Source organism: Hevea brasiliensis, chromosome 3 (assembly GCF_030052815.1).
Source record: "Hevea brasiliensis isolate MT/VB/25A 57/8 chromosome 3, ASM3005281v1, whole genome shotgun sequence".
Classification (NCBI taxonomy): domain Eukaryota; kingdom Viridiplantae; phylum Streptophyta; class Magnoliopsida; order Malpighiales; family Euphorbiaceae; genus Hevea; species Hevea brasiliensis.
This window is the reverse complement of record NC_079495.1, coordinates 4,623,497-4,638,238: the sequence shown is the minus strand read 5'-3', so window position 1 is coordinate 4,638,238 and position 14,742 is coordinate 4,623,497. Positions and strand designations below refer to the sequence as shown.

At 32.6% G+C, this 14,742-nt stretch overlaps 3 protein-coding genes across 3 annotated transcripts; 1 reads left to right on the top strand and 2 right to left on the bottom strand.

Moving 5' to 3' along the window:
• Positions 1 to 729: 729 nt before the first annotated feature.
• On the top strand, positions 730 to 1,976 carry LOC110639701 (short chain aldehyde dehydrogenase 1). Its single transcript, XM_058143670.1, has 2 exons — positions 730 to 958; positions 1,045 to 1,976. The coding sequence occupies exons 1-2, from the start codon at positions 936 to 938 to the stop codon at positions 1,853 to 1,855; spliced, it is 834 nt and encodes a 277-aa protein (XP_057999653.1). The 5' UTR covers positions 730 to 935; the 3' UTR covers positions 1,856 to 1,976.
• A 3,225-nt stretch (positions 1,977 to 5,201) lies between these two features.
• LOC110639697 (short chain aldehyde dehydrogenase 1) lies at positions 5,202 to 6,709 on the bottom strand. Its single transcript, XM_058143669.1, has 2 exons — positions 6,579 to 6,709; positions 5,202 to 6,102 (listed from the first exon to the last, which is right to left on the bottom strand). The coding sequence occupies exons 1-2, from the start codon at positions 6,614 to 6,616 to the stop codon at positions 5,298 to 5,300; spliced, it is 843 nt and encodes a 280-aa protein (XP_057999652.1). The 5' UTR covers positions 6,617 to 6,709; the 3' UTR covers positions 5,202 to 5,297.
• A 2,711-nt stretch (positions 6,710 to 9,420) lies between these two features.
• Positions 9,421 to 12,323, bottom strand: LOC131178809 (uncharacterized). Its single transcript, XM_058144753.1, has 4 exons — positions 12,239 to 12,323; positions 11,125 to 12,113; positions 10,837 to 10,926; positions 9,421 to 10,380 (listed from the first exon to the last, which is right to left on the bottom strand). Exons 1-4 carry the CDS (start codon positions 12,321 to 12,323, stop codon positions 9,421 to 9,423), a joined length of 2,124 nt encoding a protein of 707 aa, XP_058000736.1.
• Positions 12,324 to 14,742: the final 2,419 nt, after the last annotated feature.

Sequence of the window (14,742 nt, the reverse complement as noted above, 5' to 3'; positions counted from 1 at the left end):
TTGGGCCTATTTGGATTAGCTTTTCCCTAAACCCTAACTGGCTAGAATTTTGAGATTTTATCTTCTAATGGTTAATTAAGCATGTTAGCAATTGATAAACAAGTTTTTATTACTAAAACTAAGTATTTTTTCAATAGTATAAAGTGTTTATGTGTTGTATGAAACTTAGGGTTATGAAATTTTAAAATTGTTAACCTTGCACCCTATTGAGCCCTAAGGTGCATTTTTCTTTCATATCATCCATAAAACAAGATTTTTTTAGAGTATGAATTTGCTAGTATAAATTATGTGATTCAATACTTTTTATGAGTAATTGTCTCTTGTGCACCATAGTCAAGCTTAATTTATGTGATTTAATACTTTTTACGATGAGTAATTGTCTCTTATGCACCATAGTCATAGCATAAGCACATATTATTCTGAATATACTTTAGAATAATAAAAAGACAAATCTCAATTTGGTTTGATCTAATAACTGGAGACATATCACTCATCTGATAGATGTTAAGTTCGAATCTCAATCAACTCCCCAATCCCCTTATATATTAAAAAAAAAAAAACAATTGCAACTTTATAAAAAAGTTTTTAAATCATATATTTATGGGATTTATCACATCAATTTTGGGATATATTAACCTGTCGGTTGCAAATTTTCAATGAGACATATTATAAGGCGTTGACAAAATGTTATGTTCAAATAATTAAATATAAAAAAAAAATTTAAGAAATGTTTGATCTCATCTTCAATAATAAATGCTTGATAGAATTCCCAATAGTTCATGTGTTCAAAGTTCAAACATATATAATAACCATGTAATTTGCAATTTCTGAAAGGCCAAGTTAAATAAATATTGAAACGATCTTAGCTAGAAAGGATCAGGATTACACTCTTCATTCCCCTCAAAACTATTCTCTCTCTGTTGTAGGAGATCAAGATGAGCACAAACTCCACCAAGAGGTAACTAAATTAACCTGCAGATTTTTCTTTGTGATTGGCAAATGTAAAATTTAATCTATTTAATTTTCGTTTTTATGTTCTTGCAGGCTAGAAGGTAAGGTGGCTTTGATAACAGGGGGAGCCGGTGGAATAGGCGAGTCCAGTGTAAGACTGTTTGTTAAACAAGGAGCCAAGGTCGTCATCGCTGATGTTCAAGATGAGCTTGGCCTTTCTCTTTGCAAAGAAATTGGCTCAGAAGAAATTGTTTCCTATGTCCATTGTGATGTAACATGTGATTCTGATGTCCAAAAGGCTGTGGACTTGGCCGTCTCCAGGTATGGAAAGCTCGATATTATGTTCAGCAACGCTGCAATTTCAGGCAACTTAGGTTCAATGATTTTAGCCACAGAAAATGAAGATTTCAAAAGGGTTTTCGATGTCAATGTGTTTGGTGCTTTCTTGGCAGCCAAACATGCTGCCAGGGTCATGATTCCTGCCAAGAAGGGCTGTATTATCTTTACATCAAGTGCTGTTTCAGTGACTTGCGTAGGGGCTCCCTATCCATATGTGGCATCAAAACATGCAGTGGTTGGTTTGGCCAAGAATCTGTGCGTGGAGTTGGGGCAATATGGGATAAGAGTCAACACTATTTCTCCATTTGTAGTTGTAACCCCAATGTTGAGGAAATCTATGGGGCTCATTTTCTTTGAAATGGAGAAGAAGAAGATCCAGGAAGCTGTCTCTGTTGCAGCTACGTTGAAAGAAGTTGTGTTGGAAGAGGAAGATATAGCAGAGGCGGCTTTGTATTTAGGAAGTGATGAGTCTAAGTATGTGAGCGGGGTGAATCTATTGGTTGATGGAGGATTTAGCCTGACCAATCCCTCCTTTGCTATGGCAATGAAAAGCCTCTTCTCCTGAGTCACTGTAATATTTAGACTATATGCGAAACAATTGTGATCCAAATAAGGAAGCTTCTAGTTATGAATAATATGTTAAACAAATGAACAAATTAAAACATTATCTTATATATTTTGGTTGACGTCTGCCCCATTTATACATTATACAAGCTAATTATTGCGTATCCATGTTTAGACCTTTTGTTTCAATTCGGATTGTACATATGGCCTTGGCCGGCATGTCAAGACGAGAGATGATTGTCGTAGTTAATTTTATATTAATGGGATATATTTTTAAAATTATAAAATTTTAATTTAATTTAAACTAAAATTAATTATTCAAAAAAATGAAATGTGAGATTTCGAAGACCTCAACTCTGTTTTTTTTTTCCCCAAAAATTTTAATAATGCAAATCGGGAAAATTACCAAGTGGGTCCTGTAATGACTTTTTTTTTTTTTTTTGAAAAGGGTCCTTTAATGACTTTATGGATTAGGTGAGGCCAAAAAAAAATTAGTAAATGATGACCTGATTTTAAAGAGATGACGGCCGAAAATTTTGACCATATTTTTTTTATTTATTTTGAAGGTATTTAAATTAAAATTTTGAAAAACTTAAAAATATTTAAATATGGCTAACTATATAACAATATTAATCATAAGAAATAAATTTTTAAATAAATATATAATAATAATTTTTTTATCAATTTATTACATTAAAGATATTCCATCGATTTATTTTCTCTTATAAACGGTATAAAAAATTCTTGACGATTAAAAAAAAACTCATTTACATCTCCATTTACATTTCTCAAATATCATATGTTTAATATTATTGTACTCTTTATTAATGACAAGTTAAAATTTTTCAAAAAAAAAAGTGTCAAGCTAAAAATATTGAAAGAAAATTGATTAATTTTTTTATTTTTTTAATATAATTTGACTGTAAATTTTTTGATCAAAAATTTTATATTTATTCAATATTTCTATAATGATTTAATCATGTAAAGCGGAGAAAAAAAAAAAGAAAAGCTGAAGAAATTAAGCACTGCCATCTAAAAAATGAGACGCTATCTTAAGAACACAAGTTTTTCATTGCAATTGCAAACGATGGATTGGTGACATGATACCCTCCATCGACCACCAAGTTGATCCTGCTCACATACTTGGATTCATCACTTGCTAGATACAGAGTTGCGTCGGCAATATCTTCTGGTTCCTACTTCACTGTCTTCAAGTTCCCAATTGAATTCCTCTGCCTCTTTCTTGTCTTTTATCCCCATAAGATTTTTATAGTCAAAGAAAGAGAACCACATGTGACGTAGACAGTGGCTAGCTAGGCTGCCCATAGTCACTCGTTCAAGAATTCAACCAAAACTCATTTTGCTTTCCAGCTCAATTACAGGATTATAATAAAATTATAATTAGATGGGTGGATGGAGTTGATTGGATTTCATGATCTTCTCACCTATATATTATTAATGAAATGTTATATAACTTTTCTTAAAAAATAAAATTTTTTTCTAGCCAAGAATAATAATAAAAATATAAGGTGAGAATGATTCTCTAGTCATATTTCTTAATTAGGTCAAGAAATGTATATATTATTTTTTTTTATATTCTACAAGTATCCCAATCTAATAGATTATGATTAATCTATTCGCATCAAATTAATTCATTAAGAGGTAAAACGTTTTCAATGAATATTTTTTTTATTCACAAAGATCAAACACTCTATCTCATTTAAGGGATAAAAGTGTTGAACTATTTATATCAAACATTCGGTGATAAATACATAATTTTTTTTAATAACCCAATTATAAGAATGTTGGATTGATTAGGGAAAGAAAGGGGTTGTTTCGTTCCTTTTATTGCGTATTGAAAAAAGCAATATTGAAGCACGCCAACCATAAACTTAGGGATGGAGCTTGGTGAAGAGCCATATGTGGCTGGCGGCAATTTCTTTTTCTATTTTCAAAATAATAGTCATTCCATCTTTTATCATTGGAAATTTCATGAATTAATATTTTCAATTTTGGCATAAATGATCAAAAGAATTATTAGCAGATCTGATGAATTTTGGTGGACGAATTAAATGAACACTAATTTAATATAAATTCTAAATAACTAAAAACAAAAAAATATTAATAAATAATGAATAAAATTGATAATTTACAAGTTCAGACACCTTTGAGACTAACAAAAAATAAGATATGATTTTTTTTTAAGATAAATGAATTATAAGAGTTTTGATTATTTTAATTCCAAGACATAGGTAGCTTAATTATTACAAAATTAAGTTTCAATTCAATTTTTTTTCCTTATTTTAAAAAATTAATTGTAATTTTTTTATTATATTTTTTTCATTTTTATTGTAACGTTTATTTTACTTACGATTAATGTAATTTAATAACGTACAACATTTCTCAATTAATAAATTTATTTTTAATATTTTATTTTATTTGTAAATTTTTTCATTATTTTTTATTTCACATTTTAATTTAAAAAAAAAAATAAATTAAGTGAAACTTACTTCTTCCAAATAGAAAGCATGCTATGCAATCACGCTGACGTGTTAAAATTTACATGAATCAACTGTTTAATAATAACCTTTAATAAGTATTTTTTAAAAAATAGAAATTTTAAAATATTAATTAAAAATATTAGCATTTATTTTAATTAAATGTCATTTTAATATTAATTAAAAGAAATGAAATGCAAAATTGGGTCACGACAATGGAGAAAAATGCAGGAAAAGAGAGGTAGCAGCTGCGGAGGGTCATTTTGACCTTTCTCTATATTGGACAAGCACGATTCTGCGCTGCACCAAATTTTCCTTACTCCTGGCTTTTATATCCGACTAGCCTCGTTGCCCATAAATGCCGATAGCTATTAGAGGAAAGGAGAAGGAAAATGGATTTTTAAGCTTTTCTGAAAATTTTAAATTTAAATTCTTTTTTAGATTTTTCATTTTTTATGAGAAGGTGTCTATTGATTCTAACTTGGAAACAATTATTTACAATAAAGTACTTATTCACAATTCTAGCTATCATAATCAAACAAACTAGCATATGTGAGGGAAAATTAAATTCTTGGCTCGACACACTAATTACGAAAGTCACGTTTGCTTTTGTTCTTTTCACCAGCTTTCAAAGCATGCATTGAACATTTTGGTTTGGTATAATTTTACCAGTGCGCCTTGACTTACCTTGTTGACTTTTTTTTTTCCTATGAAACACACAATAATTAATTCTCTTCAATGACTGTTAATAGATGTAAATTGATGACCATGGAAACAAGACCTTATTTACTGGCACCAACCAACTTGCAGTCTCCATTATAATTATTTTGTCACGAAGAAAGGACGATATGTCTCATAAATAAACTGATTCGTTATAAAGCAAAAGAACAGCAGAAAGAGCCCATCTTAATTATTTGGAATTTCATGGATAAAATACCAGCTATCTTAAGCAAATAGGCTTTTCATTGCCATTCCAAAGGAGGGGTTGGTGAGACCATAGCCTCCATCAACCACCAAGTTGATCCCACTGACATACTTGGACTCCTCACTCGCAAGGTACAAGGCTGCCTGTGCAATATCTTCTGGTTCCAATATTGCTTCTTTCAGAACAGCAGTTGATGAAATTAACTCTTCTGCCTCCATCTTCCCCATCTTCAAACCAATTCTTGTCATCGGGGTAGCAAGAGCATATGGGGAAATACTATTAACCCTTATCCCATACTGTCCTAACTCCACGCACAAGTTCTTGGCTAGCCCCACAACTGCATGTTTTGATGTCGTATAGGCATGCAATGAGGAATCCACGCAACATACTGAAGCAAGACTTGCAGTGAATAGTATGCAGCCTTTCTTGGCTGGAATCATCACCCTGGCGGCATGCTTGGCACCCAAGAAGGCACCATACACATTCACATCAAATACTCTCTTGAAATTTTCTTTAGTACAATCCAAGATTCCGGATTCTGCAGCACCCCCAATTCCAGCATTGTTGAACATTATATCAAGCTTTCCATACCTGGAGACAGCCTTATCCACAGCGTTTTGGACATCGGAGTCAGAAGTTACATCGCAATGTACATAAGAAATATTGCTTTCTTTTGGAGAGCCAAATTCTTGACAAAGTGATTTCCCAAGATCATCTTGGACGTCAGCAATGAGTACCTTGGCTCCATGTTGGACAAATAGCCTGGCGGTGCTCTCACCTATTCCACTGGCGCCACCGGTTATCAATGCTACCTTCCCTTCTAGCCTGCAAAAAAGGCAGGTGTAAATTAAGATATGTGGAAAAACACTTATTGAGTTACTGCCTAGGAATGACGATAGTCTGATAAAGGAAACAGCAAGGTCACAATATAAACATTTAAACAAACAACTGCTAAAAGAAATTTTATCAAACAGATCAAAGGGCAAGAGAATTAGAATGCAAGACTTTTTCTTTTTTGGGTAAAATAAGGATTCCAACCCAAAATCTCATAACTTTAAAGAAGACTTCTGCAACAGATATATCCACTCTTAAACACCACGTAAACCTGAAGTCTTAGGCAAGTAAACCCACTAAAATTTTCATGAATCACTGACATAATTGTTAAGTAAACAATTGATAGATATAGCAAGTTTTCCAATAGGTTGCTTCGGAATACATATGGGCGCATTTCTAAGCTATGAGAAAGGTGATCAGTGAGAGATTTCATGCATAAACAGAAATTGAGGGATGATATAACTTACCTTCTAGTGATGGATGTTGGTGAATGGCTGGAACTCATCTTCTCCACGAGTTGATTAACTGGCACTTGTAAATGACTGAAGCAATAGATCCTTTTATGCTTGTCAGTCCTGTCAGGCTTGCCAGCTTGTGAAATTACTTCATTGTACATGCCAATTTTGTGGTCAACCGTACGCATTGTTCTAGATAAGTCTTCTATTCTTTTTTCCTACTAATAAATTATTCTAAATAATATTAAAATTACTTTTTTAAAATTATATATATTTTTTTATAGAATTAAAAAATTCATTAACTGGAAATAAAGTATAAAATTAAAGTAAAAATCTAACATTTAATATTTCTATATGAATGAAATTAGAATTATGAACATCTAATAGTATTGATGGATCATGTAAATTAGCAATAGGGGAGTTGTGTGCCCTACTTTTTAGTTGTATTATCTTTTTATGTATCACATCAGATAATCTCTAAATTCATATATTCTACTAAAGAACTAATTTTTATCTCTTAGAACACTATTCTTAAAAAAATAACAATAACTTATTAACAAAAATGCATGCTCCATTAATAAAGAAAAACAATAAAATTATACAGTTAATATATAATAACAGGGATAAATTTAATAAGATATGCTTAAAATTTGTTCTAAATTGAGATAAATTTACGAGTTATTAAAAAAATTGAAAAAAAAATGAAGGAGAAATGTTGCCACTAAGGCATTGATCTACCCAATAGAGGAGATTAGAGGGAGGTCAGGAGAAAGGAGAGAAAAATTTGATGAGAAGATGAACGTAGAGCTTCTCTCTTTCTGCCTTCACTCTAAAAGGAAGTTATGTAAAATTACCGTTTAGTTAAACTCATATTTAATTAAATGAATCCCAAGATTGAAATCGGCCAATGATTTATAGGTTTGACTCGAATTGAAACTGCTTTAGGAAAAACTAATTACGATCTCTTCCTTATTAAAACTTTCAATATGATCAGATTAAAAATATTATTAAATTTAACGGTCTGATCTAATTTTTCATGTTACTATTTAAATAAAAAATATTTTAATGATTTAAATGTTTCAACTCGTTTTATAACTAAAATTACTTTAAAATTGAAATCAAAATCATAAGGGATTTGAAGTCGTGTATATCAGGAGTATCAAAGAAAATTAAATTAATCATGAGCATAAGTATGCCGGCCAAGGCTGGCCAGGTGATCTGTAAAAGAACTAAGAAATTTTGAAATAAGAATTCTGATCTTTATTGTCCCAGAAATCAAAGATATATATAAAAAATTACAGCTAACAAATAAGTTCCTAATTAAGCTAAATTACCAAAATTATATCAGAATTATACAACAAAAGGTAAGAACAGATATGTACACAAAAATTCCTAAACAAATGCCCTAAATAAATACAAAATAAGTGGCAACTAACAACTGCCTTTCCAATACCCCTCCTCAAGTTGGAGCATGGAGATCTCGAATGCCCAACTTGCGAAGAAGAAAGTCAAACTGATCCTTTCCCAACGCCTTTGTGAAGATATCCGTAGGTTGTATTGAACTACGTACATAATCTGTTCGAATGTTACCATTCAATATCTCATCACGGATAAAATGACAGTCTACTTCAATATTCTTGGTACGTTCATGATAGATAGGATTAACAGCTATATGCAGAGCTGCCTGACTATCACAATACAAATTCATAGGTTCAGTATGCGCCACACCAAGTGAATTCAATAATCCTTTCAACCATTTAAGTTCACAAGTTGTAGTACTCATAGACCGATATTCAGCTTCAGCGAATGAGCGAGACATTGTCTGTTACTTTTTAGTCTTCCACGAGATAGGGGATTCACCCAAAAGAACAAAATAATCGGTCAAAGACCGTCTCGTCAAAGGACAACTAGCCCAATCAGAATCACAGTAAGCAGACAATTTGATATCACAATTGGCATGCAGTAGTATACCCTGACCTGGATTTCCTTTCAAATAATGCACAACTCTAACAGCTGCCTCCCTATGAGCTTTCTTCGGTTGTTGCATGAACTGAGCAAGAATATACACACAATAAGACAACTCGGGCCGAGTTATTGTTAGATAAATAAACCGTCCCACCAGACGCCTATACTGAGCAGGGTCATCCACATCATCACTCTCGGTAAGGGTCAGCTTGTGATTTTGTTCAAGAGGAGTTTTAATCAGCTTGCAACCCAGTAATCTAGCTTCTGAAATTACATCCAACGCATACTTACGTTGATACAAGAAAATACCATTAGAGTTTCTGGCTACTTTAATCCCTAAGAAAAATTTCAGCTTCCCCAAGTCTTTCTTATGAAAGCAACGACTCAAATAGTTCTTGAATTTTTGTACCGCGGAAACATCAGTACTGGAGATAATAAGGTCATCCACATAAATAAGCACATTCAATTGAACAGTCCCAGCTCGAAAAGTGAACAAAGAGTAATCTGAATATGATTGCTGAAATCCATAAGCTTTCAGAGATGTAGCCAATTTCGTAAACCAACATCTAGGTGCTTGCCGCAAACCGTATAGAGATTTCCGGAGTTTACAAACCTTCCCTGGTGATTGAGAAGCAAATACAGGCGTCATCTTCATGTAAACCTCTTCCTCCAAATCACCGTGTAAGAAAGCATTTTGGACATCCATCTGATGGAGTTCCCAATTCTTTGCAGCCGCAACGGCAAGAAAGGTGCGCACACTAACCATTTTTGCTGTAGGAGTAAAAGTCTCCTGATAATCTATGCCTTCAACTTGATTATTTCCCAATATCACTAACCGCGCCTTGTATCGTTCAACACTTCCATCAGAATTGTATTTAATTTTGTATACCTACTTGTTTCCTATTGCTTTCTTCCCAAATGGCAGATTTTCAACTGTCCATGTACCATTATCCTCCAAAGCCTGTATTTCTTTTCTCATAGCCGCTCTCCACCGTTCATCCTTAATTGCTTCTGCATAAGAGCTTGGTTTATGTCCTGTAGTAATGGCTACCAATAAACATCGTTGTTGTGCAGAGAATTTATCATAACCCACATAATGTGTTATAGAGTAAGGCGTACCTGAGGAATCAGATTGGTAAGGTAAGCATACCAAGGGGCTTGTTTTGATGGCGTTTGTCACATAATCCTTCAAACGATCACTAGGTTGCTTGGCCCTTTGTCCCCTATCTAGTTGCCCTTTAACAACTTCACCTCTATCCACTCCCTCACTGTTTTCATGGATCAATTCTCCCATTTCAGGATTCACCTCACTTTCTCTACCCACACTTTCATCGTGCTTCTTTCCCAAGTTGTTCTCTAAACCATCAACTTCATCACCCAACTCCTCAACTCCATTTTTAATGAGTTTATCACCCATTGTTTTCTCATTTGCATATGGAAATTCTGTTTCAACGAATACCACGTCTCTTGATACAAAGTATTCTTTAGTTTCAAAATCATACAATCTCCATCCCTTCTTTTCAAATGGATACCCAACAAAAATACACCTACGACTTCTACTACCAAATTTATCTTTATCTCGATTTAGATTATGCGCATAGCACAAACAATCGAAAATCCGAACGTGTTTGTAAGAAGGTACTTTCCCAAAGAGCATCTCATATGGGGTTTTACCATTTAATAACATAGATGGAGTCCTATTAATCAAATACCTGGCTGCAAGTACACATTCTCCCCAAAATTCTATGGGTAAATTTGCTTGGAAATGCAAAGCTCTTGCCATATTAAGAATATAGCGATATTTTCTTTTCACTCGGCCATTTTGTTGAGGTATTCCTACACAGGAAGTCTGATGCAACATCCCTTGTTCATCAAAATATTCTTTCAAGCACATAAATTCACTTCTGTTATCACTTCTGACAATTTTCACATTTTTTTCAAATTGGCGTTTAACCATCACAACAAATTTCTTAAGAACACAAGCTACTTCTTGTTTTCCATTCAGCAAATATATCCAAATAGCACGAGAGTAATCATTAACAATTGTTAAGAAGTAAATTGCTCCACAAGAAGTTGGGACTCTATAAGGTCCCTACAAATCACAATGTATCAATTCAAAACAACCATCAGCTTTATTGTCACTAGAAAAGAAAATCTCTCTTGTTTGCTTTGCTGTAAAACAAACTTCACAAGTTTTATTAGTTTTCCTACCAATACTATCAGCTTCTGGAATTAACTCTACCACCTTATAAAAAGGATGACTCATTCTCTTATGTCAAATCTCAAAAGACCCCACATCAGTTACCTTGCAAGCATGTACCGATGTCACTCCCTTGAGAAAGTACAGCCCATTGTGTTGCTCACCCGCTCCAATCAGGTTCCTCGAATTTAGGTCCTGTATAGCACAAATTTTGTTAGTGAGTTGAATAACCAAATTTGAATCATTAAGTAGTTGTGATACAGAGATCAGATTGCAATTCAAATTTGGCACATAAAGGACTCGTTGTAATTTCAAGTCTCCTCCAAGCAACACAGTTCCTTTTTTCACCGCCAAGGTCTTTTCTCCATTAGGTAACCCGACTGAGCATGGCACAATATCACGCAATTCACTCAAAAATGCCAACATTCCTGTCATATGATGGGAAGCTCCTGTGTCAATAATCCAAGGAAATATCCTCTGCATACCTGTCAGCCTCTCATTGCCACCATTCTGACAAGAATTCAACATGCCTAGCAAAGCAGCCCACTGCTCTTCATTTAATCCACTAAGACCCTTTCGATCTGAATCTATCACAATTCCACGCCCACCATCAACTCCAATTGCTTGTGTGGCGTTGGCATGAGCAACTCCTCCCTTGCTACGTCCTGCTCCATTGCCACGCTTTTGACTACCTCCTCGTCCAGCAGAAGTTCCACGTGGTCTATTACCCCACCATTCTGGATAACCTATCAGCTGGAAACAACTTTCACCATCATGTCCCTCTCGGTTGCAATTAGAACAAATTGAGGATTTGTCTTTATCTCCCCCTGAATTTCTACTACCTGCTCGAATTGCAAAACTCATAGGATTACCTCTTTCTTCCTTGGTTCGTGTCATAGTTTGCACCCGCTCTTGTTGAACAACCATAGCATAGGCACAATTCAAATTGGGCAAGGGTTCAGTGCTCAAAATATTAGAGCTCATTGTTCCGCATCCTTCTTCATCCAAGCCCATCAAAAACTGATGAACTCTCTCTTCTTCACGCTTTCTTTCCAATTCAATGGTAAGATTGCATCTGCAGCCTGCACAGATACACACTGGTATCTGATCATAGTTGTTTATTTCATCCCATAACGTTTTGAGTCTTCCAAAACAAAACACGATCGGTTGACCTTCCTGTCTACAATTCACCAGATTCGATCTCAGTTGCTGCATTCGTGGACCATTCCCAATCGAGAACCTCTTTTTAATATCCTCCCACAGATCCTTTATGTTCTCCATGTGAGAGATGGTCGAGCGAAGCATCGGTTCAATGGTGTTAAACACCCAAGAAACCAGCATAGAGTTAACCGTCCACCAATCTTCGAGTTCCAGTGAGTCATCTGCTGATTGCTTGACAGATCAATCAATAAAACCATATTTTTTTTGGCCCGCAATGCAGTATGCATAGCTCGTGCCCATTCTTCGTAATTCTCGCCTTTCAACTAAACTTGGGTAATCAAGTTACCTGGGTTGTCATTCGAATTCAGTGTGTAAGAACTAGAAGTTTTCTTCCCTGATCCAAAACTCTTATTTTTCTTTTCATCAGCCATAGCTCTGATACCATGTAAAAGAACTAAGAAATTTTGGAATAAGAATTCTGATCTTTATTGCTCCAGAAATCAAAGATATATATAAAAAATTATTGCTAACAAATAAGTTCCTAATCAAGCTAAACTACCAAAATTGTATCAGAATCATACAACAAAAAATAAGAACAGATATGTACACAAAAATTCCTAAACAAATGTCCTAAATAAATACAAAATGAGTAGCAGCTAACTGCTGCATTTTCAATATGATCTCAGCACACTAGTTCCCTTCCCCAAAAACATTGATGAAGTTCACACATGCAGTAGTACTGACTAGCCAACCACTTTGTGCAATCTTTACTGACCACAGCATGATGCTTGAAATTGTTTCACTTATATATCACCTTTCTCTAACCACATTCCAAAGTGTGGGAGAGATTTTAAAATATAATAATCATATGCATACTCATATCATACAAAAATATAATTTTTGTGATTAATAAATAAATATATAAATATATTTAATAAATATTGACAAAGATAATATTGCACTCATTAAAAAAAATATAATAACTTTATTATAACCATATATAATAATAAGATCTATTATAATGAATGGTGAAGCAAGAATCGTTTGGCCTGATTTGGGATTTTGATTTTTATTTTTTGTGGCTTATGTTGGAAGCTGCTGTTTCCTTAGGCTCTTGGTATTTATATTTTATTTCGTTAGGTTTTATTTACTTAGCATAATCTCCTCTAGATTAATTTATATATAAAAATTTATTTATTGGAGTTTAGAATGAGTCCCATACAAAGTTTTTTTTTATCTTATTATTTTATAAATAAAATCAGCTTATAAGAAAAACAAATTAATAGTGAGCAACATCTCGGAAACTCGATAACTCAACAACCAAAGTTATTTGACTAATGCCAATATTAGAAAATATAGAACACGTATACATACGGGTGAGGCTATGTTTGTTTCATATAAAATATTTTGTTATAAAATATTTTTCCCTTCTTAGCATTAGGGACACCCAGAAAAATGAATTAACGAAAAATATTTTCCTGATCAAAGTAAAAAATAAAGTTATTTTTTATTTTTTAAATTTTAATAATCTTCTTAAAATATGAAAATAGGGGAGAGCAGTTTTCGATTTAAATCGAAAAATCGAACCGAATCGATTAATTCGGTTCAATCGATTCGGTTCGGTTTATAATTTTGATAATTTTGATTAATCGGTTCGGTTCGGTTATTTTCATTAAAAAATAAAAAAAAACCGAACCGAACCGAAATTATTAATATATATAGGAAATCAAAAAAATCAAATCAAATTGAATCGAACCGAACCGAAATCAAAGAAAACCGACCGAACCTTAAGATTTTTGAGTTTTGATTTCTAATTTTTTTTGTTTTTATGTTTTTATTATTTAGATTTAATGTTAAAAATATGAGATTTTATAAATTTCGATTTGATCGGTTTAAAATCGAACCGAACCGATATTTATCAGTTCGATTCGGTTCGATTTTCTCTTATCAATCGGTTCGGTCCGGTTTTTAAAATTTTTTATTTTTTATTTTCGATTTTCGGTTTTATCGGTTCGGTTCGGTTCGGAACCAAACCGACCGTTTGCACACCCCTATGTGAAAATACACATATATAATATAAATATATATCATTAGTTTAAAATCACAATTAAATAAGAAAAAATATTTTAATTTTTTTTAATATTTAGAAAATATTTTTTAAAAATATTTTTTATAAAAAATATTTTTCATATACAAGTTATTTTTCATAAAATAAACGGAACGTATAAATTTATATGATTTATTCTTTAGGTTAAAATTTTATATAGTTAATTGATAAAAAGCAAAAAAATATATAGGTTAGAATTAAAAAAGAAAAATAAAAGTTTAGAATCTTTTAAGTAATTAGGCAAATAAAAAACTAATAATGAAATTTCAATGGAATTAAGTGGTAAGTGGAAATGCAAAATCAACAGACAATAGAGGTAGCCTTTTCCACAAGCATGGTTGAGTCTATAATTTCTTGACAAAAATTCGAAGAATTTTCCTTGGTTCTGTTTCAATTCTAAATATTTTCATGATTTTTATATATAAAATTAAATTGATATTATTCAATATATTCCAATATAAAGAGTAACAATCGATGATTTTTACATAACAAACCAAATAATTAGATAAAGATTATTTTCACATAAAACTGAAGTATTTAATTTGTCTGCCCTTCACATTAAGTTTTATGTTAGAATTTGTGACTCAAAATTTTAGTACGATTTGGATTAAATTTTTACTAATTTGAGTGGAAGAAAACTTCTATTTAAATATTATTCTTAAATTGAATGAAATTTCTAATTAAATTGGAATTGATTTGATTAACACTATAAATATCAATATCATAAAAAGGTTATTTGACTT